This window comes from Pleurodeles waltl, chromosome 7 (genome assembly GCF_031143425.1).
Source record: "Pleurodeles waltl isolate 20211129_DDA chromosome 7, aPleWal1.hap1.20221129, whole genome shotgun sequence".
Classification (NCBI taxonomy): domain Eukaryota; kingdom Metazoa; phylum Chordata; class Amphibia; order Caudata; family Salamandridae; genus Pleurodeles; species Pleurodeles waltl.
This window is the reverse complement of record NC_090446.1, coordinates 1,239,600,949-1,239,626,870: the sequence shown is the minus strand read 5'-3', so window position 1 is coordinate 1,239,626,870 and position 25,922 is coordinate 1,239,600,949. Positions and strand designations below refer to the sequence as shown.

Here is a 25,922-nt window from a genome sequence, read left to right as displayed (position 1 = left end):
TTTTCTGACATCCCTTTTAAGGGCCACTGTTTGCTGACCCAGACAGGAAGTCAAATTGGGAAATTGGGATGATTACTAAAAAGCCTGTGTACGAAAGCAGATTAATTGAGGTGGATGGGAGCCGCCACAAGGACACAGGCTTGTTAGGGTAAAACACACGTTCAGTAATTTAACCCTGTGCTAAGCTCGCAGCTATTTAACACACAGAGCACACAGGTTTAATTTGGGAATATGTGTAAAGTACCTATCAGTAAAACAAAAAAAACACAACACAATGAAAATCCCACAGCCAATTTATAAAGTTAGAGAAAAAAATTAATGAGTAAAATGACACCACAATGACAAAAATCCAATAAGGGGAACCAGAGATATCAATTTAAGGTAAAAAAAAAAAAAAAAAAAAGAGCCAAGAAAAAGTAAAATGCCAATCAGTAGTCACTGTTTGCAACTGACCTGGACATAGTAGTGATTTCAGGATGACTGTGGTGGAGCACAGGTCGGATACACCATGCAGATTTGTCCGTATGGAAAGATTTTTCTTTCACACATAGGCCCTCATTATAACATTTGCAGTCCAGTTCCGTAACACCACCGACGGCGTGGCGGTGCTGGACCGCCAGATTATGACCACGGCGGTGAATAGGCTGCAAAGCAGCTAGTTCACCGCCTGTACCGCCAGGGCGGTCGGAACGTCGGGGCGAAGGTGGACCACCTTCGCCCCGGCGGTCCACCATAGACCGCCAACCTTATTTGGAGCCTCCTTTCTGCCAGGGATTATCTGGCAGCAACACCACCAGGAAATCCCTGGCCGAAAGGATAATGGCAACAGGAATTTACATTCCTGTCTCCAGAATGCAACTACCCCTAGGCCCCCACACAGCCACGCCTCCCCTCAGCCCCTAGAGACCCTCCCACCCCCACCCCATTAAAGTATGCACGCACCACACACACACACACACACACTCAAACACATGCAAACACATAGTCACACACACATACAGACACACACATGTACTCCGCACACACCCCACCACCCCATATCCATTCACGCACTCACACACTCACACACATACACGCACACAAACCCCACCCCCTCCAATCACACAAACGCACACCCCCATGCACGCACACACCACTCATCACCCTCCCTCTCCTATCGGACAGGCACTTACCTTTACACAGTGGATGTCCAGGAGGGGACAGGTTCCTTAGGGCATGCTTTGCCGGCACTGCCCCATCACCACAATACCGCCACGCCTATTACCAACTCGTAATAGGCATGGCGGAGTTGTGATGACGTGACAGTGCAAGCGGAGCAACTGCCACTGAACCGCTGACCGCCAGTATGGCTGCTGGTGGCTCTCCCCCCAAATACTGGTGGAGAGCCACCAGCAGTCATAATATGGCGGTCGGATGGCGGTTATAGACTGCCGAAGTCATAATGAGGGCCATAGTCTCTAAAATGGGGCTGCCCGTGTTGGGTACAGAGTGACACATTTGGCGGGTAGGGGCATAGCGCCGCTTTCCCCTGTCCCATGGCTCATCCCTCTCCCCACATGACCATATGGCTTGGGGGGGATCCAGGAGGCTAGAAGAGGGCCTTGTTCTCTCCCCCGAGCTGCAGTCGCTCTTCTGGTAGTAGTGGGCACTTGGAGGAGGTGCAAGGGGGTTAAATACATGGTGTCCACAGTCCCCATGCTCTTTTCAGGCAAGGGGCAGAGGTGGCGTGGGTAATTTATGGAGGTGGCAGTGACCCCACCTTGTTTTGGCCTTCCCTGTGTTGGTTTTCAGAATGGGTAGCATCTCGTTGAATTTTCAGGTGAGTGGGTGACAGCACTTTTGTGTTTTCTGCGGTTCCGCTCTTGGGGTGAGAATAGGTGGCTGCTCTACAACAAAGCCGGCCCTTCTGCTCCTCACTATTTTTTTTCCCGATAGGCTCGTGTCTTGGTGCAGATCCAGCCTTGCGATAGAGCACTGGCTCTGCGTTTTTTTTTGGTTAGCCACTAGCTGTCTCCAGAGCCTAGGGATACCCTGCCATTCCCCATCAAGGAACTTTTGGTTGTCTTGAAGGCTGCTCGAGTCAGCAGCCCCAGCCTAGAAGACTCCATATGGCATTCCCAGGTGAGTGAACCATTGTGCTTGTATAGACAGGCTTGGTATGTGCCTCACTCACCTCTCCGACACACACATTCAGTGGTGGGCCCTTGGTATCTCGTGGTTAATGTCCTTCTGTTGTGGTGCGGCTGTCCCCTCTCGTCCCTAGATTATCCTTGCACTGAGACACCCATGCAGCATTTTCACACCAATCTTCCCACATCCCTGTTGACCAAAGGTTCCATCCCCCATTAAACTATAGGCCCTATTTCACTGGTTGAGGCATTACCAGAACGCAAAAGAATGGGGTCTATTAGCAAAAGGTTTTCTCAAAGTTTTCCCCATCCCCTACACAGTCCTCAGGGTCAGCAAGTGTGCAAGGAACTTGAAGTCTTCCATTGAACAACAGCAGGTCATAGATGAGAAGCTGCACGAAGAGATATTCTTAGGTCAGGTGGTGGGTCTCTTATCATCCCCTCCTCTTTCCCGATGTTGTTGTATCACCATTAGGCATAGTTCCCAAGAAGGAGCCTGGCAAATTCCGCTTGATTTACCAACTGTCCCTCCCCAAAGTCAATTCTGTCAATGATTGGCTAGACACTAAGGCTAGCTCTGTTACATACAAGTCTTTTGACGCGTCTGTTGACATTGTGTGGTGGGCCGGAAAAGTGGCTTTGCTGGATAAGGTGGATATTGAGTCTGTTTTCCTGCTCCCTACCCACCCTGACAGTTTTCACCTCTTGGACTTGCAATGGTCTGGTAAATTCTACTTTGACAAATGAATGCCCATGGGTTGTTCAGTTTTGTGTTCTTATTTTGAACCCTTGAGCATATACTGGGAATGGTCAGTGTCAAGAGCACACCCTAAGGGCTTCTCACCCTACTATCTGGATGATTTCCTGTTTCTAGGCAAGGCTGGCACATTATTGTTAATCATTCCCGCATGCATTCCAGAAGTTAGCAGATGAGATGGGGGGTTCTCACTTGCCTCTGAGAAAACTGAGGTCCTGACAACGAGGTTGACCTTTTTAGGAAAACAATTGGACACAGATAAGGGCATGTCAAGGCTGCTTGAGGAAAAGGTCAACACACTATTGTTCTACATTGAGCTTGTTTTGGAAAAAGAAAAGGCTACTCTAGGTGCTATCCAAAGCCTAATGGAGAAAATTCTATTTGCATCCAGAGTCATCCCAGCTGGTAGGGTTTTTTGCCAGGAGGTTGGTTCGTGTGACATGAAAGGTAACCCAGTAACACCATTTAGTGAGGCTCGACAAAGGACTGAAGAAAGACCTACTAAAGTGGGCCCAGTTCTTAAAACAATTTAACAGCTCCTTAATATGGAGATTGCCTTTGGCATCAAACACATAACTGTCCTTATTCACAGATGCCTCTGGCAGGGAAGGCTTTGGCATAATATTCGGGACGGAGGGGTGCGCACAAAAATGGCTGAATGCCTGGCAAAAAAGGAAGGTTGCAGCAAATATTACAGTGTCAAAGCTGTTCCCCTTAGTGGCCGCACTCTTCATATGGCCAAACCATCTAGCAGATAAGAGGGTCCTCTTCTGATCCTACAACCTAGCAGTGGTAGAGGCCATTAATTTGCTATCCGCCACCTGCCCAATGGTGCTTAGCCATTTTTTAAAGCTATTGAGGGGGATCCTGTACAAGAATGTTGAGTTTAGGGTGAGACACATGGAGGGGGCCAAGAAAAAGGCCGCCAACCCTCTTTCTCGATTCTAGTTGCAATGTTTTTGGCTGAATGGGCACTGCAAATGCCTCCAGGTGCTTTTCCACCCCAGCTATGGCACCTCCTGCAGTGAACCTGCAGTTCACAAACTTAGATGAGCTACTGCTTGTGCCAGGAACAAGGATTAGGTACAAGATTTGTGTCAACACATTTGTAAGGGTGACAGCTGCCAGGAGCAGCAGTGCATCACCATTAGCAGCCAGAGTGCAAGACTTTGGGCCTGATTTAGAACTCAGAAGAACAATTAGTCCGTCACAGCAATGATGGATATCCCATTGACTGAATTCTAAATCCATTAGGACATAATGGAATTTAGATATAAGCGGCCGGGCTATCCATAACCGGTGTGATGGAGTAACCCATCCGCAGAGTTCTAAATGAGGTCTTTTGTGGTATGAGCCAGGGAGGAGAGTAAGAGCCACGCTTGGGAACCAAGTCACCTTGCGGCAGTGGCCCACCACATGAAGCTGCAAGGTTTCCTAGACCCACCCAGCTTCTTCCCTCTCAGAGGGTCTTTAAAGGGCTGGGTGAGATTCTGGCAGCAGAGCCCACGTCGAGGTCCGTATTATGAGGGACATGTTAAACTCTTTTTTCAGCAGCATTTGCATTAGCCTTCTTTGGGGCATTCAGGTGGGGTGAATTAGTTGCCAAGTCCAAACAGGATACCAGCTTGCAAGCCCTGGCCATACATGATCTTGCTCTGAAGGATGTACCTCTGGAGATAAGGGTCCACAGATCCAAAACCGACCAAAGAGGGCAGGGTAGGACCATTTTTTGGTCACCCTTGGGGAACTTGCTTATTGCCCAGTGGCCTTTAGTTAGAGCAAACGTCATGTAATAGGGTCCTGCCTCAATCTAGCTGGTCACACAACAATACATTATTCCACACATTCTGTTAGAAATGGGGCAGTAACCTTAGCATACATACAAAGCAGGCCTCACTGCTGGTAGGATCAAAAAATTGGGCTAGTGGGAATCAGATCACTATAAGCTGTATGTCAAGCCCTGAGAGGTGTGAGCTGCACAAGGGTGGTGGGCTCATTACCCTTCACCTTGCAACAAAAGGTCCATCATATGCGATGTGCCCACTCTTAAAAAAGGGGTTGGTTATGAGTAAGGGCAATGTATTCCTTTTCTATGTTTCAGACTGCTGTTCTACAATTGCACACTTCGTATATAGGGTTGTGAATTTTATGTTTGCAGTGAACAATTTATGTTTTACATGACAAACTTGTGTTTCTGTTTGACAGTCATCAGAAGCGAGTTAGTGCATAGGTTAAGAACACAATAAAAACGGACCCCCTTATTAAACAGTTATAATACAGTGCCCTCTGCTTTATCTGCTTAATTTTTTGCTAGGGGTCAGAGTGTGTGTCATTGGCCACTCTTTAGTCGCAAGGGTAGGACAACGGTCAAAGTCAGGGAACTGGACCCATGGCTTCTCTAACACAATAACGTGGATGGTTTCCCTGGTATGTGATGGGCAAACCTATTGAACAATCTGCACCAGAGGCTTTGTAGTGATCCCAGGCACCCCCATATGCTAGTGATCCAATTGGGAGGAAATTACTTAACCGTTCTAGGATTGCACCCCTTGGTTCAGACCATGAAGGAGTTCATGGTCGATATCAGTAGATGCACGGGGGTGATGCAGAATTATTTGGTCTGAAATAATCCTTCCCCAGCTGTTGCAGGGTGCAGGGTCCGAATCGGCAGTCGGGCTGTCTCACAGGTGAATTAACAGTGCTATGCGGACGTTCACGGAGCACAGGGGCTGGTGTTTTTAAGGCATAGCCTGATTAATGTACACACCAAGGGTTACTTTGTGGAAGATGGAGTCCACTTATCGGACGTGGACACGGATATTTTTCTTTTAGACTTGCAGGAGGCACTGGAAGCAGTAGGATGCAGGTAAATAGGTGGCAGGCAAAGTATGCAAGGCATCACTGGGTGGGCCCAAAAGCCGAAGGTGGCTGCCTCTACGGCATGGCAAAGTCCCAATGCAATCCATAGGGGATGCTCCATGCCATCTCCCTGGGAGTCTTTACGGCATGACCCCAGGATGAAAGTGACGGCACCCCGCTAGTCCCACGGGCAGTTGTAAACTTGAGCAACAGGGGGCTTGCCTTATAACGCTCAGCCACTGCATGTGAGTTCTCTTCTATGGGGTCCATATTGCTGGAAACCCCAAGAAGGTATAGCGCCTGATGGTGTGCAGTCCAGGTGCTTGTTTGTTCATCAGGTGGGCACTCAGCGTTGAATGCTCATCTGCTGGCTGCCCTTGGATCGCCTGTAAGTTAACCCAATTTTGTCTTGCTTATCTATTCAATAATAAACCTGCAGTCAAGCTTTCTGCAACAGTGACTGGAGTGGCTTTGTCTTTTCTTATGATTTGCACTGGTTATATGAATTTCTACCAGGGCAGTATGTGCTTGGTAGGCTATGGGATATTGGTGCTATCAGGCTGCCCCGTCAGGCACATTACAACAAATTTGGTGGGCAGGGGCCTAGTGCCACATTTCCTTGTCCCACGGCAGACCCCTCCACCACATGATCACATGGCTTAGGGGGGATCCAGGAGGTTAGAAGAGAGACTCATCCTCTCCCCCTGAGCCACAGGCACTCTGAAATGGAAGTTGAAATCCTTCATTGGGGTAAGATTGCAGGCTCTGCCTGCTGAAGTCCTCTTGGAGCTGGATAGACGTTGGAAAATGTCCCGCTGAAGACTCTGGTATTGGAAGGAAGATCTCTGAGCAGGTGAATTTTAAATTTCCCTACTGCCAAAATCCTCATGTTGTCATGTTGGCTTTTATTTTGTGCTCTTTTGCGTGGTCAAAATTTCTGCCTTCACAGCTTGTCTTTTTTATGGAGCTCAAAGCCTGCTTGCAGGACAAGCCTGAAGATGTATTCAACCAAATCTCTTTTAGATGGTATTTCTTTGCCTCGAGGTCAGAAGCAAACAGAAGGGTCCAGTTGTTACTGGTCACTTGGGCACTTCAGGAAAAATGCATTTTGCAGCTTGGTGTGTCCCTTTAGCCACACAGGAGGTCAGCCAACTGACCCTCAAAGTTCATTTCTTCGTCTTGGATACAAGTGGGAGCAAGTCTCATAGGACTGCTTCAGACCTTCACAATGAAGATAGCTTTTGGGGGCTAGTCACTGCAAGGTACATGCCAACATTACATTCTTGCTTGAAGCACTTTTGAACACTAGGCAACTTGCTACAAGATCTATTGAGGGGTCACTTATTTAATATTTATTAGTAGGTTTCTTTCCTGTCAGGAAGACTTATTTTGACAGGTCCATCTGCAAGTTTAAAAGCTGCAGGAGTCGGGCTACACAGGTAGGCCTGAAGCCATAATTTTTTTGCCCACCTAGTGGATGGCGCAACCTGTGCCGCAGTGTGCAGATGACATTTAACTTTCCATGCCATTAGTATATTTTCATACACCATCTACTTTGGCCTTGCTGGCTGTTCAGTAGGCCAATAAGGAATTAGACAATTTTACCAAGTATTAAGGGGTCAGAGCTCATACACTGGGTCTGGATATCAGTGGCATTGTGTTCATAGTAAAAAAAAAACAATAAAAAAAAAAAAAAAACAATAGCAGTCAACAAACATTCGGGTTGATGACACAAAAAGGCACTTTCTCACAGCCGATACCTGTAGAAGCTCAATAGTGTTGAGATATCACAAATGCTCCCTCTTGCCTCTCTCTGCTTGCCTCCATTAGTATTACTTTTCTGTTTTCATTTTTTTTATAGGGTACCGCAAATGTTGCGAGCACTGAGCAGGAGGGACAGAACTCACCTGTTGCACATCCATAGAAACATTTATATCCTCCTTGTAAAGGTCGTGGAGGATTTCATGAACCAGGCTCCCTTGGAAGTCTATTCCTCTTCAAAGTGACTTGAGATGAGAAAGATCGTCAGACTCTTTTCTCCCCAGGGACTGGCAGCAGTCCTCTGTTAACTGAAATCAAATACCTGTGTAGTTGACGTAACTGTGCTTGATCTTGCAAATAATGCAGGGCATTGCCAAAAAATGTTGTGCAGCAATAACAAGGCTAAAAGTTTACCCAGGCCTACAATGATAATCAAAGCAAGTTTTACAAAGTAGGTGATATTTACTCTCTGATAACTACATATTCTCTGTGCTTGCAGTCATATTCTGGGTCACTCAGCGTTTTACACACCCTTAGTAGTGGCAATGAACAAGATATTGTAATGGCCTAATTTGGACATTATCACGTCGCGAGAATCAGTGGTCCGCCTTAGAATATCTAGGAAACGTTTATTGTTTGAAGTAATTTGAAATGGTAGTTTAGTGCATAGACAGCAGAGTTTGTTTGGCTTCAGTATAGACTAGAAGTGTATTAACATTGTGCTAAGGATCCAGTGGCTGGCAATAACCTATAGGTGTTTTTCATGACTTGAAGGACTTTTTGGAGCTAATCAGTCGAAAAACTGTTTTCTCTTTCTTTTATAGAAGCCGTATTTTGCCTATCCATTGCTCTACTTTCTGAAAGTTGTTCCAAATCAGTTTGATCAGTTTGACATACATTAATTAAACGAATTCAACCTGTAAATTGGCTGTGTAATCATGGAAGCTACTATTCAGATTCTACAATAATTCATAGACAAGTTGCACATATATGTTTAAAGGAGAGGCTTGGAGAAAAGACCGGGGGGACCCTAGACATTATTCGTTTTACTGGAGATTTAGTTATTCCACGGCATAAACTTGCTTTGCAGAACCCTTAAAAAAGAGAGCACATTTGGGTCACACGTATCAGCTCCCATTATTTTTCCATCAAAATGGAGAGGTGAGAGGTGTTGAAGGAGGATGTCAAATGCAGTAGCAGCAATACAACTTGGGGCTCCTTCATCTAAAATATTGTACACTGCAGACCGAATTGGACAATTGTTGCTATATAACATTTTAACAGGGGTTATTTTAATTATTTCTCAGAAGTTTAATTGAGATTTGTGTTTGGCATAAGAGAATGTCCACAGCTACTTTCCAATATGAACACTTATAAACTTTGGGTCTCTTTGCTTTTTATTGGCCTTAATGTTGATACGAAGGTAGAAAACGATGGCCTTGCCTTTGGTCAAATCAACACTCTGAACACCACATCGTCAACCAGTACTTAATATCCCCAGATGTAGTCAAAGATTCACCATTTACAGAGCGTTGAATTGGTCACATATTGTGTACACCTCGAGTCTTTAACCATGTTACACATTTTGTCTGCTGCCTTGACATACTCTGTATTCCTGGTTGGATCACTGTTTTTGTTTTTGCTGGCTTTCATGTGGTTGCATGCAAGCCAGAAAATTAAAATGTCCCCCTCCCCACTTTGAACTAAAGTTCTTATGGCTCCAAGCAAGCAAAGCAAGTCATCAGGACCCTCCGCAGAAGAGCTCTCTTCTCTCTTCCATCCAAGCATCTATCTCCACCGTTTCACGTTTACATTCTGTCATCCTTTCTGTCTTTTATCCATATTTCATTCTTTCACCATTCTGTCCCTCTGTCCATTCATCTGGCCATTCTTATCCAATCACATCCATCCATTTCCAAACCTGTCCATCGAACCCATCAATCCACCCCTCCACCCATCAATCCATTCATCCATCCTTTCACTCATCCATCGCTCCCTCCACCCTACCATTCATCCATCCATCCATCCATCCATACTTTCTCACCCATCCATCCACCCTTTCGCTCATCCATCCTTTCACTCATTCATTCATCCTTTCACTCCATCATCCATTCTTTCACTCAGCCATCCTTACATTCTTCCATCCATTTTTTCCCTCATCCATCCTTACATTATCCTTTCATTCATCCATCCTTTCACCCACCCCATCCTCCCTTTCTCTCTTCCATCCACCCTTCTGTCCATCCATCCACGCACCCTTCCACTCATTCATCCATTTTTTCACTCACTCATCCATTCATCTTTTCACTCATCTTGCCATGATTTTACTCATCCATCCACTTATTCTTTCACGCTTTCACTCATCTTTCCATTTATCCGCCCATCTATCCATTCACCAATTACCCACCCTTTCACTCATCCATCCACTCTTTCACTCACACATCCGTCCATCATCCATCATTTCAATCACACACACTCGCTCACCCACCCTTTCACGTTAATAATGTGACTTTATCTGCCGAGTGCAGCTAGAAGAGGCCCATCAAGAAGTCCATCCCGCTGAAGCTGTTAAAACAGGGGTTCGCGATGCTCCTGGGCGCATGCCCAGTGCTCTCCATGATTGAGGGTTGCACTGTTTGATGACAAGGCTTGGTGGAAGAGTCCACAGCTATGTTCTGATGTCTGTTGATGGCTGAAGTTGTGCATGGAGGTGTCCTAGGGGGCTGTATTGCTATCGTTCTTGCCATGCTCGCATGTTCCTTTTATTATGCAGGAAGTAGGTCTGTTATTCGTTCGCATTCTTTACTGAACTTATGCTGCTCGCCACCTTCATAAGCCATCTCTGCTTTGTTGTTGTCATGTACTTTGTTTTCTACAATACAACTTTAATCACATCTGTGTATACATTTTCCTTCTGAAATTACACCAACACCTAAAGCACTTTACTAGTTTAAATGTTGCAACCAGTGTCTGTAATGTAAAAGATTAATCTATAGAGCAGATATTTTGCTAAAAGGAACGCGAGCACAGATTTTTGGCAAACCTTTATGAGTTCTACTTCAGTGTTATTTTTTTATTTTTATTTTTTAACATTAATTCTCGGTGAACCAAGCCACTGTGCAGTGCCGACTTCGCAATAATTGTGTGGACTCGGTGCATAATTTGAGCTGGTGGCTGCAGGTGTAGTCCACCGGCACTCACTTTTGGGAATTGTCCCCTATTTTTCCTCATCAACCTTTAACCCAAAACAAGAGAGACAAAAACACAAAAATTGAAAAGACAGAGGAAGAAAAAGACGGAGAAACATTGACAAACAATGGAAGCAGGGATAAAAAAAAGAACGGGAAAATGTGGGATAAAGAGCAGGGAGTGTGTTGTGGTGGAATGAAAGGCAGGAACTGAAATCGAGTCTAAGCATCCTTGGTTTTAGGCACCCTGATACAAGGGGCATCACTTTGGGATCCGGCACTCATTCTTTAACAAATTAGACACTGTGATTAACTTTTGGAATCTTTTATTGCAGACTCGAAACTTTCTGAATCCAGAAGACATCCTGAAGGGAGAAACTGAAGAAAGTTTGAGTAAGGTGCGAGAGGCTGTCAGCATACTCGTTTTCTTCAAACAGGCATTTGAGGACAGACGAGAACATTTGCAGTCTTATTTCAAAAGTGGTGAAGATCCAAAAACGTGGGATTTTCCATCGTCTATGGTTTTCGCAAGGTTGGACTGCTTCCTAAAGAGACTTGATGCAATAGAGGTAAGCTCAGATCTCTGTCTTGTATATGTTTTATGGGGTGTGGCTGCCATTCGTGCAGCAGGTACAGTGGCAGCATAGGACAAGGTTGCGAGGAGTCCACTGCACCTGAATTATGGAAGTAGAGGATCTATATGTATCAGTAACCACCGACACAGCTCAGCCTCCTAGCAACAAATGTTTTCCCCGCTAACATGAAATATGTACAAAAATAAGATTATTGGCACTTGGTGCTAGACAGGTCAGAATATGTCTGCTCCTCCCTTCATCCAGCTGGAATCTTTTTTCCTTCCTCCCAGTTTTTTCGTTGTTGCAGGTTGGAGAGCATAGGTGACAACTCTATGGCCCATTCTCCTTGCTTGCATAGGGTCCACACAAACTTCTCTATGCCACTGAAGGCTTCACATTTTGTAGGTTTAGCTCCACAACGAGATTCCTGAAGTGCTGTGGTCCTGAAGTGTATGCAAGTGTGAAAGAATAGCGAGTGTGAAAGAACGCTACATCTGTCCTGCTTCCTTTACCTTAGAATCCCCTGATAACTGAAATAGTTTTTTTTTTTTTATATAAACAGTCGCAAAGGAACACGGATTCCTGGGTAGCACATTAACTCATGTACGAGGGCCCTTGTGACCCATTCAGAAGAATAAATAACATAACTTGAGAAGCAGGGATTTACCAACGACGAGCTTTTCAGTTCTGGAGTTGGCTTTAGCTCTTCAGATAGCTGGATAGCAAATCTTTTGTCCATGGTATCTCAGTGTAGCCAAACCTGTAATGAAAATGGCGGGCCTGAGACCCGGGCTCATGCCCTCTCAAGTGATCGAGGTGCAGAATGCAGTTTTAGTTAACACGCAGTAGTTAAGTCACAGACAATCTGAAGGCTTCCCAGGGACAGTAGGAGGCTGGCCTGGCTTGTAGTGGGTACCAAAGGTACTTACACCTTGTGCCAGGTCCAGTTATCCCTTATTAGTAGAATAGAGGTGTTTCTAGCAGCTTAGGCTGATAGAAGGTAGCTATGGCAAAGCAGCTTAGGCTGAACTAGGGGACATGCAAAGCTCCTACTATACCACTTATATCATATGCACAATATCATAAGAAAACACAATACACAGAGTTACTAAAAATAAAGGTACTTTATTTTTATGACAATATGCCACAAGTATCTCAGTGAGTCCCCTCAGTAAGAAGGTAAGTAATATACACAAGTTATATGTACACAAACCAAAATCAGGTAAGTGCGAGTCAGAAAAGTAATGCAAACAGTGTAGAATTACAATAGGTTGCAATAGGCAAGCATAGGTATAGGGGCAACACAAACCATATACTCCAAAAGTGGAATGCGAATCACAAATGGACCCCAGACCTATGTGAGCTTGTAGAGGGTCGCTGGGACTTAAAGAAAACAGTCAGCGTGTCCAAGATACCCCACCCCAAGACCCTGAAAGTAGGAGTAAAGTGCACCTACTACCCCAAGAGAGCACAATAATCTTGATAGGGGGATTCTGCAAGAACAACAAACACCAGCAGTGCACTGACAATGGATTTCCAGATCTGAGGACCTGCAAGGCAAGGGGACCAAGTCCAATAGTCGCGACAGTGTGGGGGGGGGGCAGGAGCCCAGGAAACCCCGGATGAAGGTGCAAGGAAGCTGCCTCCGGATGGAAGAAGCTTGGAATTCTGAAAGAAAGAAGAGGACTAGGAACTTCTCCTTTGGAAGACAGATGTCCCATGTCACGATGAAGCTTGCAGAGGTGTTCCCACGCAGAAATACCGCAAGCAAGCCTTGCTAGCTGCAAGGGTCATGGTAGAGGTTTTTGGGTGCTGCTGAGGACCAGGAAGGATCAGGATGTCGCCTTTTTGGAGGAGGAGACAGTGGGGGCGCTCAGCAACTCAGAGAGCCCTCCAGAAGCAGGCAGCACCCGCAGAAGTACCCCAACAGGCACTTAGAAGAATAGTGAACTGGAGTCCACGCAAAGTTACAAAAGAGAGTCCCACGATGTTGGAGGCCAACTCAGAGGGTTGTGCACTGCAGGACGGAGTGCTGGGGACCCAGGCTAGGCTGTGCATGAAGGAAATCCTGGAAGAGTGCACAGGAGCCGGAGCAGCTGCAAATCACGCAGTACACAGCTTTGCAGTCTAGCGTGGGGAGGCAAGGACTTACCTCCACCAAACTTGGACTGAAGAGTCACTGGACTGTGAGAGTCACTTGGACAGAGTTGCTGTGTTCCAGGGACCATGCTCGTCAGGATGAGAGGGGACCCAGAGGACCAGTGATGCAGTCTTTTGGTGCCTGCGTTAGCAGGGGGAAGATTCCGTCGACCCACGGGAGATTTCTTCTGTGCTTCTTGTGCAGGGTGAAGGCAGGTTACCCCCAGAGCATGCACCACCTGGAAACAGTTGAGAAAGCCGGCAGGATTAGGCTCTACAATGTTGTTGGTAGTCGTCTCGCTACTTTGTTGCAGTTTTGCAGGCGTCCTGGAGCAGTCAGCGGTCGATCCTTGGTAGAAGGTGAAAAGGGAGATGCAGAGGAACTCTGGTGAGCTCTTGCATTCATTATCTGAAGAATTCCCCAAAGCAGAGACCCTAAATAGCCAGAAAAGGAGGTTTGGCTACCAAGATAGGAGGATTGGCTACCAAGAGAGGTAAGAGCCTATCAGAAGAAGCCTCTGACGTCACCTGCTGGCACTGGCCACTCAGAGCAGTCCAGTGTGCCCGCCAACACCTCTGTTTCCAAGATGGCAGAGGTCTGGGACACACTGGAGGAGCTCTGGGCACCTTCCCTGGGAGGTACCGGTCAGGGGAGTAGTCAACCCCCTTTCCTTTGTCCAGTTTCGCGCCAGGGCAGGGCTGGGGGATCCCTGAAAAGGTGTAGACCGGCTTATGCAGAGATGGGCACCATCTGTGCCCATCAAAGCATTTCCAGAGGCTGGGGGAGGCTACTCCTACCCAGCCCTTCACACCTATTTCCAAAGGGAGAGGGTGTAACACCCTCTCTCAGAGGAAATCCTTTGTTCTGCCTTCCTGGGCCAGGGCTGCCTGGACCCCAGGAGGGCAGAATCCTGTCTGAGGGGTTGGCAGCAGCAGCAGCTGCAGTGGAGACCCCGGAAAGGCAGGTTGGCAGTACCTGGGTTCTGTGCTAGAGACCCGGGGGATCATGGAATTGTCCCCCCCAATACCAGAATGGTATTGGGGTGACTATTCCATGATCTTAGACATGTTACATGGCCGTGTTCGGAGTTACCATTGTGACGCTATACATAGGTAGTGACCTATGTATAGTGCACGCATGTAATGGTGTCCCCGCACTCACAAAGTCCGGGGAATTTGCCCTGAACGATGTGGGGGGCACCTTGGCTAGTGCCAGGGTGCCCACACACTAAGTAACTTGGCACCCAACCTTCACCAGTTGAAGGTTAGACATATAGGTGACTTATAAGTTACTTATGTGCAGTGGTAAATGGCTGTGAAATGACGTGGACGTTATTTCACGCAGGCTGCAGTGGCAGGCCTGTGTAAGAATTGTCAGAGCTCCTTATGGGTGGCAAAAGAATTGCTGCAGCCCTTAGGGATCGCCTGGAACCCCAATACCCTGGGTACCTCAGTACCATATACAAGGGAATTATATGGATGTACCAGTATGCCAATGTGAATTGGTCAATTTAGTCACTAGCCTATAGTGACAAATTTGGAAAGCAGAGAGAGCATAAACACTGAGGTTCTGGTTAGCAGAGCCTCAGTGAAACAGTTAGGCACCACACAGGGAACACATATAGGCCACAAACTTATGAGCACTGGGGTCCTGGCTAGCAGGATCCCAGTGACACATAACAAACACACTGACAACATAGGGTTTTCACTATGAGCACTGGCCCCTGGCTAGCAGGATCCCAGCGAGACAGTAAAAACACCCTGACATATACTCACAAACAGGCCAAAAGTGGGGGTAACAAGGCTAGAAAGAGGCTACCTTCCTCTAGGGACCATCTTACAATGTCAGCTGTGCTGGTGCCCCATGTCAGATTGTCACTGAGACACACGGAAGCAGTGATGTTCCATCAGCAGTGGCTGACGTTTGCACCTGTGCCTGATGCACAGGACTTCAGTGTTGTTAACTGCTCTGGAGTTAGGATGGGACTGGGATGCTTCCTAAGTCACTGTCCCATGACCAGGCTGAATGTGGGAGGTATGAGCCTGAGATTGTTAACCGGCCTCTTGCTACTGCTGGGCAAGACAAGGGAATTTGAGGGGGTTCAAAACTGTTTTATGTTCCTGGGCCAGGGCAGGAGTGTGTGAGGGGTTAAAAAGGGTGCACACTTTTCTTACCGGTGCTTAGGTAAGGCTAGACATTTGTAAAAAAAAAAGACTCTCCTTGGCTAAGGCCAGTGTCAAATCGGTAGAATGTCCCTACTTGGCCTGTGTGCCACCTGTTTTTATGAATGGGAAGGTACTGTGGTGCACATTACAATGCAGCTGAAGCTGAGGGCATTTCATTTCTTTGCTGGGATAGGGGAGGGCAACAGGCCCTTTGACAAGAACAGAGTAAAGCTTTAAAGCCCAATTGGTTGTGGGCAGTGAAGAGCAAAAGCGACTCTACCTCTGGACTTTAAGTGGGATGAAAAAACTGGAGGTGGGGGCAATGTTCCCTCTAATTATTCTTCCTGATGTGCGGCAATCAAATGTTTGCGTGCACACTTTTCTTACTTGTGTGCACAACCAAGTGATGAGATGTGCAGCTAGGCATGTCGATCACAACCACTTAAAGGTAGATAATAAGTACTGCCAATCCAGTGGGTCTGGCTTTAAAATTAAAGTTACTCCTTAGTAAGTGACCGGTTTAGGCACTGAATAGGTCATCATACATGCACTCTTGTCACTCATCCTTGCACTTGTGCACCCACTAATAACTTATTAATTCTTGCATTCACCCACTTGAACAACCACAACACAACATTTACACCAATCCACCCACACATGCAAGATAAATGAAAACAAAAGTAGAAAAAAGAAAACATGCTATTGTTTTAAGATCACTCATGTATGCTTGCAATAACACAATTAAACAAAGAAGTTGGAAATCTTGCTTGGTATTGTACATAGTGGTGTATAGTTACAGCTGACTCCATGTTAGAACTTTGCTGGACATCCTGCAATACTAAAGACAATGATACAGTATGAATAATATCATTCCACGATGGTCAGCTAATTTAGATGCAGCTGCTATGTAGGTTTCAGTACACTGCAGGTGAAGGGGGCGTCAAGCAAGTAGCCAGTTAGGACTACTGTTTTAGGCTGTAGCATGCTTTAAAAATAAAAATAAAAAGAGGAGAAGGAAATAAATAAAAGGCACCTATAGGTAAAAAATGGTAAATTAAAAGACTGGCCTACCAACTTTGGCATTGAAGTGCACTCAATTTCAGATGGACGTGCACATCTGATCAGACAAATCCCGTCACTTACAGGGCAAGAGAGCCAATGACTGAAGTGGGTTTACCTGTTGCTCATGCTTTAAGCTGTCATGGTTGGAAGGCGAGTGTAAATTATGCCCGTACAGACCAGTGGGAGAAGAGAGATGGCCAAATTCTCCTTTATTTTTTTGGACTTACATTTATATGTACTTATTTTTTTAGTGATTATTCTTGACAGGAGCCTGGAAGACAATGTAAACTGTCAGCGTTTTGAAGAGATTCTAGCAGGAAGTATTACAGTTCAAATCTTGAACCCTTAACGATTATTAAAAAGGGTAATCAGTACCAAATTCCTTACCTAAAAATTGTAATCTGGGAGATTCCACGTAACAAAATACATCTGCATGCTTTAACAGGGTGCAATAACAATCTATCCGTAAAGGCCTATTGACGTTAACGGGTGTTTCATAGTAAAAAAAAAACATGCCTACTGTCTTTGTCAGACCTTTTCATATATGAGACAGATCAGACCTATGACACCTGAATAACTCTTCCCATTGAACCGGTGAGGTCCCCAGCATTTGTCATTGGCTCGTCACCGTAATCAAGTCAGACCAACTATATTGAGTATAAGCTTTCCTGCAAGGCAACCATCAGGTATACTGCAATAAAATTACAAATATGTACAAAATTATAGTTGTCTACACAAATGCTGAATTAGCATTTTGTGTAATTATGCATTAATTCTGCATAATTTTCCCCAAATTGTGAGTAAGTATGTGAATTTTATACACATCTAAGTTTTATTGCATTATGTTTTAGTTTCACACGTTTTTGTGTTCCATTTTTAGGGTGGCTAAGGAGTTTTCTGTTGAACATTTTAACCAAATGTTCCCAGTCCGAAGATGGTATCAAATAATTACTAATCAGCTGTAATTTCTGGATAATTATTTGTTATTCTTCTTTGAAGAATCTGCTTCATCTTATTTCGTGGTTGAGGTAGAGGCAGTTTGGCTAAGAGATTCACTTTGTTACACTGCTTCAACACTTCTGAGGAATGCGTTATTTTAACTCATTGATTTTATGAATCACTCAAACACTTCTACACTTATGCACTAACCTTTTCATACTCTTATTTGCTTACTGACAAGCTCATTTTCTCAGTCACTGCTTTCAGATACCTAGTCCCTGGGCATGTATTTTCAGTCACCAGTTAAAGTGCACTCTGTTACTATCATTCGAAGCACCTGCTGTGGGAGAGGCTAATCATCAACCTTTAACTTGATGCAGGAGCATTACACGCACACGCACACTTCCACACACAAGACTGCTCTGCCTCCTCAAATTAAGAAACTCTGAAAACTTGTGTGTCTGAGTTTATATTGTCACAAGGGAGAATATGGAAACTCGCCTACAGGTAGCATGTAATGCTAGTCTGTATTCTCACAAAACTGGTGCACAATGAACTCGCAGCTTACACACCCTCCAGTCCAAAAAGAAAACATAAACCTGAGGCCCAGGCAGATACTACAAAAAGAAACTGAGTGGGTGATGAAATCGCCACACTTCGCCTTGTTGTTCTCTGGGGGTGAGCAGAGGGACATGGCAGACTGGCCTGAGGCTGCAGTGAAAGCTTTGGTGATTCTTTCCTGCTCCTTCAGGACAAGCCTCCATTAGCATTTGTAAAGACAAAAACACCGTCTTTAAAAATGCATTTAGTAGTGCAGCTTCAACATCAGCGGTACTTCAAAGGATCAAATAAAGTACTTAATTGAATCCTTTGTAGTGCGCGCTGATTGTAGGTATGTGCGCGGAAGGAAACCTATGTGTGTGCGCCCGCTCGGGTGCGCAGTTTAGAGGGAACTATGGGTTGGGGTCTCTTAAGGGGGTGTGGTCTGCAGGTGCGGTCACCGCAAATATCAAGGGGGCGGGGTGATGACAGGGACAGGGATAATAATGGGAAAAAACATTTGTTTCCTGCTGTTACCGACTCTCGATGCCTCACTTCTCTGCTCCTGATGGTTGGTGTCCCAGCATTCGCTGGGACACCTGTACAGGCTCCCCAGCAATCCTGGCAGCAGCTTGGACTGTTGCTCAGACTCAGCCCTGGGTTCTGTGCAGTTTCTCCAGTCCGGCTGTTCAACACAGCCAGGCTGGAGAAACCTAAATATGCATGTGTGTTGGACCAGCCTGAGACGACCAGCCAAACACACGTGCACTTAGGTGCACTCTCTCCTCCTCCCACCTCCCATGACCCAGCCCCGCCCCTCCCTACACTTCTGGCTGAGCCAGCAGATGAAAAATAAAACGGTAATCAACTAAAGTTTTTTTTTTCATCTCCTGGCCATTGGCCAGGGGGACGACCCTCCTCCGCCATTGTGAATGATCCACCCCTGGTGGTTTGTATAATTAAGGGTGTGGCTTAAAAATACATAAGCTAACAATCTGCACTTGACATAGTGTGATACCCAACTGGTATTTTGCTGCTTCTGTGATTGCATCCAGATATATAATGCAACAACTGACATTGCACCTAAAACAAACCAGGACTATCGGCTTTGTCAATGGTTGTTAATTGCATAAGATAAACAAGTGCAACAACGGCCTTAGTGTATATCATATTGAAAATGCTTCAGTTCTGAAATGAGGAGACTGAAGTAACTATAATGTGTTCTTTGAAGTTACATCACAGGCAGTGAAGGGAGGTACTGTTGCGTAGAAAAGATTTTTTTCATCCTGAGGATGAGGGCAATGGGGACCCTTCTTAGCACCTGCTCTCTAGAACTGCCGGTGCTGAGCATGACCTGTTCCACTTAAAGCCCTGCTGTACCTACAGGCCTCGTTGTGCTGAAGCCTTATTTTAAATCCTCGCCATGTTCACAAATACTTTTTTATTTCCATTCCTAGCCTTCCTCCCACCTAAAATGTGGTACATCTTGATTTGCATTTTTGAAGTTTGTTGCATTTTTTGTAGGAAAAAACAATGGACGTCATTTGGGGATTGCCAGGGGTCGCAGCTGCGACCCCTGGCTTGCCTCTTGTGACCTCTGGCCTCAGGGGGGGAAATCAGTGGCAGGAACACAGTAGCAACTAATTTTTATGGACATCAGCTAGGACTCTAATTCTTCTTTTCTGTGATTTTTAATTACACTTATATTGAATAGTATTATATTATGTACTATTAGTGTAACAAAAAGTGGACCACAATGATATGAAATATGACCTTCCCTGGTAGCTAAGGGAAGTAAAAAAAAGTTTTAAAATGTATGTTGTGTGCGTGCTTGCGAAAGAGGTTGTGTTTATGTGAGAGAGTGCGATAATGTGCGTCTGTGTGTAAGCACGTGTGTGTGAGTGAAAGTGAAGGTCAAAGAGGTTTAATGTCAATTAGGCTACCCTTGGTATTTGTTGAATTGAAGTCCATGGGAAAACCCGTTCAATTCCCGTTATTTTTTTTTTATCATAATCATTTCCATGATTTTGGTCAGATGTCAGACTTACCCCAGCACAGGATGTACCGGATCAATAGCACAGGGGTCCGGGCTAAATATGAATCCGCAACAAAGGAAACTGCTCTTTGGGCAATGAGTAGTTCAGCAGCTCAGGAGTAGCATTTTCAAATATCAGAATAGTGAGGATTCGCACTGCCTATGTGTCACTGAAACGCAAATAAAGAGGGAAAACAATGTTGAATTGTCACCGTTTAAAAAAAAAAAAACACGAGAGAAAGACCACACCTACACATATCAGATATTTAACTTATACATGTTTTACAATAAAAATATAAATAACAATAAGGAAACATTTAATACACGAGAGGCCCTGAGACTATTTCTTTGAGTTTATCAAAAAGAGAAGCCCAATTGGCCATTTCCAAAAGATGGCCCCTTCAATAATAAAGTCGACGTTTTGGTTCCTTTTAATTGTTCTCCAGGCCCGTCATCGGGCAGAGTGTGGGTCATGAAATTCTTTTGTTACTTTTGCTGGTGATGAATATAGTGAGTGTTTTTGACCATTAACTGCTGTGTGGTGAGCCATGACCCAAAATACATATGGGAAAAGCCTCAGCAGAATTTAAGAAAAAAAGACACCATCATGATCTTCATAAGATGGGCTACCCTTTCAGCGTCTGGTCTTGAGGCCTAAATAAAGCTGAGGCGTCAATTGTTCGACATTAAATCAATGACTCCCTCAAGAAAGAAGAGCAAAATGCAATCAGAGAAGCGTATTATTTTAGCAGCATACTTCCATGTCGTCCACAGGTTTTCAAAACAATTAATTGATTTGACTGCATTTGGCTCTTCATTTTCGAGGGATCCCTTGAGTTAATATCAAATGATACTCAATGAGAAAAGGTGTCACTGACATCTTAACCATCCTTGGCCAGCCTGAGCCTAACTATCCTTGGCCAATAGCACAATACTTTGCAAACAAACAACATAGGAGACTCATGAAGTGATGCTGCAAATTTTTTTTCCAGTATTTAGATTTAGCAACGTGGGGTGAAGTCTGAGCAACTCGGCATTATGTATAAATTGGGAGGCCAATGGCCTATCCACTAACTCCTATCCCTCCCCAGCCTTCCTTAATGCACTAGGGAGAGATGAAAACCTTAATGGCCTTCCATCCCCAGCCCATCCGGAGATCTCCAATCGATTGCAGAGTTTCCATATTTTAAAGTATAGGACAAATTTAAAAAATGATTTAACTCTAAAATATATATAAAAATATTTTATATGAAATATTATTGCAAATTGATTATATATATGTACTTAAATGGAGATCAAAATTACAAAATGATGCAGCGCTATTAACTTAATTTTGAAATAACGCTTGAACGGAAATAATGCAAATTTAATTCCATTATTTTTCTGAAGTTTAAGTTAAAAAATAAATTCCCACCTAAAGAAAAAATATATGCATTGATTATTAAAACTGATGTATTGACTTGATTAAAATTAATGTGCCTAGAGTTTTATAAAAAAAAACTTTTTTTTTTAAATTCAAAATAGAGGGTTAACATATTTTATCTTTAACTAATAATTATGTTCTATTTCCTGTATTTTAAAAGTAACATTTTGAACTATTTTAAATAATTTCCATTGAATTTAACATTATTTTCTATGGGGTTTTATTTTAAATTCCCACCCCAATTATTTTCTAAAGGAAAATGTTGCAGTACCAGTGGTTCGCTATGTGTGACCTTCCTGTTGTTGTTGTTTTAGATATTAACTTGCACATGGATTTTGTGAATAGCCAAAAGCAGTAAACAGACTTGTTAAGTACTGAGTAATGGTATGTTTTCTTTGTGAATCAAGAACATGGTGTTGTTTCAAAGTCATTTAAGGGTTAGAGGATAAGATGCAATCATTATATGAAGACACATTCAAATCACATCCTTTCACACACTTTCAGTAACAACACTTGCACAGAGGAGAAACTGTTATGCAATTACTCATTCACTTTATCAGTTGTTCCATAATGTCAGTAACTAAGGGCCTGATTACGACCTTGGAGAAGGGAATTACTCTGTTACAAATATGGCTGATATCCTTTCCGCTGTATTACAAGTTCCATAGGATATAATGGAACTTGTTATATGGTGGGCGGGATATCCGTCACCTTGTGACGGAGTAATTCCCTCCGCCAAGGTTGTAATAAGGCCCCTAATTATTAAAACTCTTGCAGAGAAATCCACATGCTCATTCACTCAATAACTTATATATATGACCTTTGATTGCATACGCAATTGTTTCCATGTTAACCTTAAAATTATTTCCATTCAAAATATATTCATAATTACACGGCCAGCAATAGTGACTGTTTAGTTATGGTCATGTCTCGCTTTTCAATGAAAAGTCTTCAAATCTGTACAAAATTTGTCAGCACGTCTGGCAAGTTTTGTATGTTAAGTTTTGTGCTTATCCATCAGTGGAAGACCAGTTAAAGAAGGAGTTAAAAAAACATTCATATACAAGTCAAAACAGGTTTTTTTACCTCCAATACCACCATATCAATTGAATGAAATTACATAGAACATGGCACGAAACAAGACCAGCACTCATAATATTGCCTTTTGGTGGTTTGGTGTAAATTTGTTCAGTAGTTTTTGAGCTATTTCCATTAGAAAACGGTATTGTGCTGACTGTAAAGAGTTACATTTCAGAGATATGTTGATTGTTAGTATACAGATCTATCGAGGATCCACAAATCTTGACATTTCCTGAAGCCAGCATCCTAAAGAAATTGCTGACGGGTACTAGGGGACAGAGTGAGCATCTAAAAATCCCCAGGGAGGAAGTTGGGGATGGGGAGACCCAGAGTGTCAAATACTCTTCCTCCCCCGTCCCAACCCCAGCATCCCACCAAAATATTCCCATTTTCACCACAGCATTTTCAGTTTTGTCATGGATTTGCAAATTCTGCAGTGGACATTTTGTTTGGCGTCCCTGGTTTTTTTGTAACAGTTTAATTTGTTTGTAAACTTTTTAAGGGCTTCAGATTTGCAGCTCCTGCAAAAAAGAAACCCATGACCAGATCCACTGGGCGTAGCCAAATGTCATGTACATGTATTTTGGGTGGGATGGGTGTTGTGTACAAGCTGCGCACACAGCCTGCTGCATACATCCAGAGGTAATGCACAGATGGGTCAGTGGGGTGGGGCTGAATAGAGCCTTCTGCTCAGAGGCTTCTATGCACACCCGAAAACAATGTTCAGCTGGTTTTCGGCCAGGCATTGGCCTGACTGAAGGTGCGTGCTGCACTCAGTGGCCACCAGACACAGCTGCAAGCCTTGCACAGCTGTTTTGGATGTTATTGGCTTGGGTGCACAGGTCCTGGCTGTAGGCTGAATACCATGCACAGGAGGGGAATGGCTGCAAGGTGGTCATCTCCTGCTGTGCAAGTCTTAAAGTCTTAGCCTGTGCGCTTTGACCGCTTGAGAGGTTGAGGCCTGGGCACAGCCCACGCCCTGCACAGAGGATGGCTGCTGAGTGATGTCCTCAGGACCTGGCCAATCAGGTGAGGTCCAGTGGCTAACTTAGCTGCAAATGGCCAAAGGCTGAACACCGCGAGGTTTGCGTGCCTGGAGGGCTGACTATAGTGAAATATAAAAAACAGGGAAACTTGATGTGGCATGGGAAACTTGACATGATGTGGTAACTATTCACTGAAAAAATATTAATAGTAAGTTATTGTTTCTTTTGCCCATAAAACAATAATAAATGTTATTAAAAAAAACAGGAATGCAGTTATCAGATAAGAAACCACAGATTGCATCAGATTTGGGGCACTGTTAAAAAACATAGTATCACAGATAGCATAAGTGATGACGACATGGACATATACCTTTTCTCAAATTAGCCATATTCACAGCCATTCCATAAACTGCTGTAACTAACTGGTTATGGGAGGATCAGCCCTTACCCTGTTAACTTTCTTTTTTTTTTTTTCTGATCTGACCTGATCTCTACACTTCTCTTTCGACAAGTTGATAGTTTTGAAAAAGGTTTTGGGATCATTACCCAAGGGAAACACATTGGTTATAATTTATAAAACCTAAAATATTTGCCAAGAAAATATAAGAGATAATAAAGAATATTTCAATTCTAGCAGGGACAATTTATTATCTAGGGGTAAATCTCACTTTGTTCGAACAGTCTTGAATGGGGGGTGTCCTTTTAACCTATTCTGTTGTGTTCCTCTTATGAGAGCAGTTTCGACAACTTGTTGATAGTGATCAAAATACGCAGGTGAACAGCACCTTCCCTTTTAGCATGTACTTGCTATTTGTTAGTAGTTTTATGTCTGTCTGACAAGTTGGCTTTCAGTACCAAGTTCCCCGAAAAGGGCTACTTAGCTGCCATTTGCAAATCACTTAACAGTCTTCTCTTACGTCCTATTCTTCCATTATTTTCTATTCTTCATTCTATTCTCGGATTCCTTTCTTTCCTTTCTTTTTTCCACTGCTCAACTTGTCATTCCCTTTTCCCTTTTTCACTTGTTTACTTCCTTCCATTCTTGCCCTTCATTGCTTCCTGTTTTCTTTCCTTCCTTTCTGGTCATTCCGTCCTCCCTTTTCTCACTTCCTTTCTTCATATGCTTACTTTCTTTGCTGTTTTCTCTCCTTCACTTCTAAGGTGATTGCCACAGACTGCTTTAATTGTCTGACAGACTTCATGTAATAAACAAATACACACAGAATAAGCTTTAGCTCGAGCTCTTTAGCCTTTGTCTTAATCGGGTCAGCCCTGTATAGTCATTATGTTTTTTTCATGTATTTCACATTTTGTAACAGCCAGAAGCACTATTGTGCAATTTTGCTTAACAGTGATTAATTAGCATTGGTTATTGATAAACAAAAGATACACCACTCATTTATGACTCACCCCTATCTAGGAGGTCCACCATGTCAATATGCTGACTGAGGAACCATTCTTAGATTAAGGAATTCACCAAGTTTGTCCTTTAAGAAGTGCCCCCATTGCTCAATGTGCATCTTTCTAAAGAAACTGCACCAGTGGCACATACATCTTAAGGTTTTAGCTTCACAACTCCCCACAAAAGATTGACATAAGTAGAGATAGTGTCACTGCTAAACAAAAATGGCACCTGTAACAAATCAAGGTTTTCTGCATAGTCATCCCAGATGTTTTGCTTTTTTCTTAAAACTTTGGTTTTGCTGGAACTTCTTATTTGGCCCAATTAACTTCCCTATAAACCCATTGTAAATGGCACCTTAAGTGCATCTATAGCATGGAAAGTTAAATGCCATATGTGGGTTGCAGTGTGTCACTTATATGTATGCCAAATAATTGTCAGCCAGGAGCTCCACTGTGCTATGGCTGAGCTGCAGTTTAAATGTACTGCAGTGACACATGGCAGGGAAAAAAATACTTTGCTATGTAGGATAGTCTATTTTATGTATTTAAATGTCATCCCTAAAAGTGTGCGGTGTAAGACCACATGGTAGGATGCCACTATACATAAAAATAATGCACATTGCTTATTGTGGTTAAAGTGCTGTCACAGTGATGTAGAACCCAGAAGCTATTTCACTTTGTAAGCCTGGCCTGACATTTTCCTAATAGGCCTAGGTGGGAATTAACATCTTTATTTTCCACTTACTATGAGGGGTAAAAAAATGCTTCAAAGTTATTCCCTGCTGAGGTTTTAAAATCTGAATAAATAGTGAAACCAGATTTTGATAATTTAAGCAGAAAAGCAATTTTGTAAAAATTTACTTTAAACTGCCTGAATCA

General features: G+C 43.8%; 1 protein-coding gene across 1 annotated transcript in view; it reads left to right on the top strand.

The window, feature by feature from the left end:
- Positions 1-25,922, top strand: part of DNAH9 (dynein axonemal heavy chain 9) — a 975,671-nt gene that overhangs the window by 98,697 nt on the left and 851,052 nt on the right. Inside the window, exon 6 of the mRNA XM_069200368.1 lies at positions 11,030-11,263. Within this exon, the coding sequence (XP_069056469.1) occupies positions 11,030-11,263 (234 nt within the window). The remainder of the gene's footprint in view (positions 1-11,029; positions 11,264-25,922) is intronic.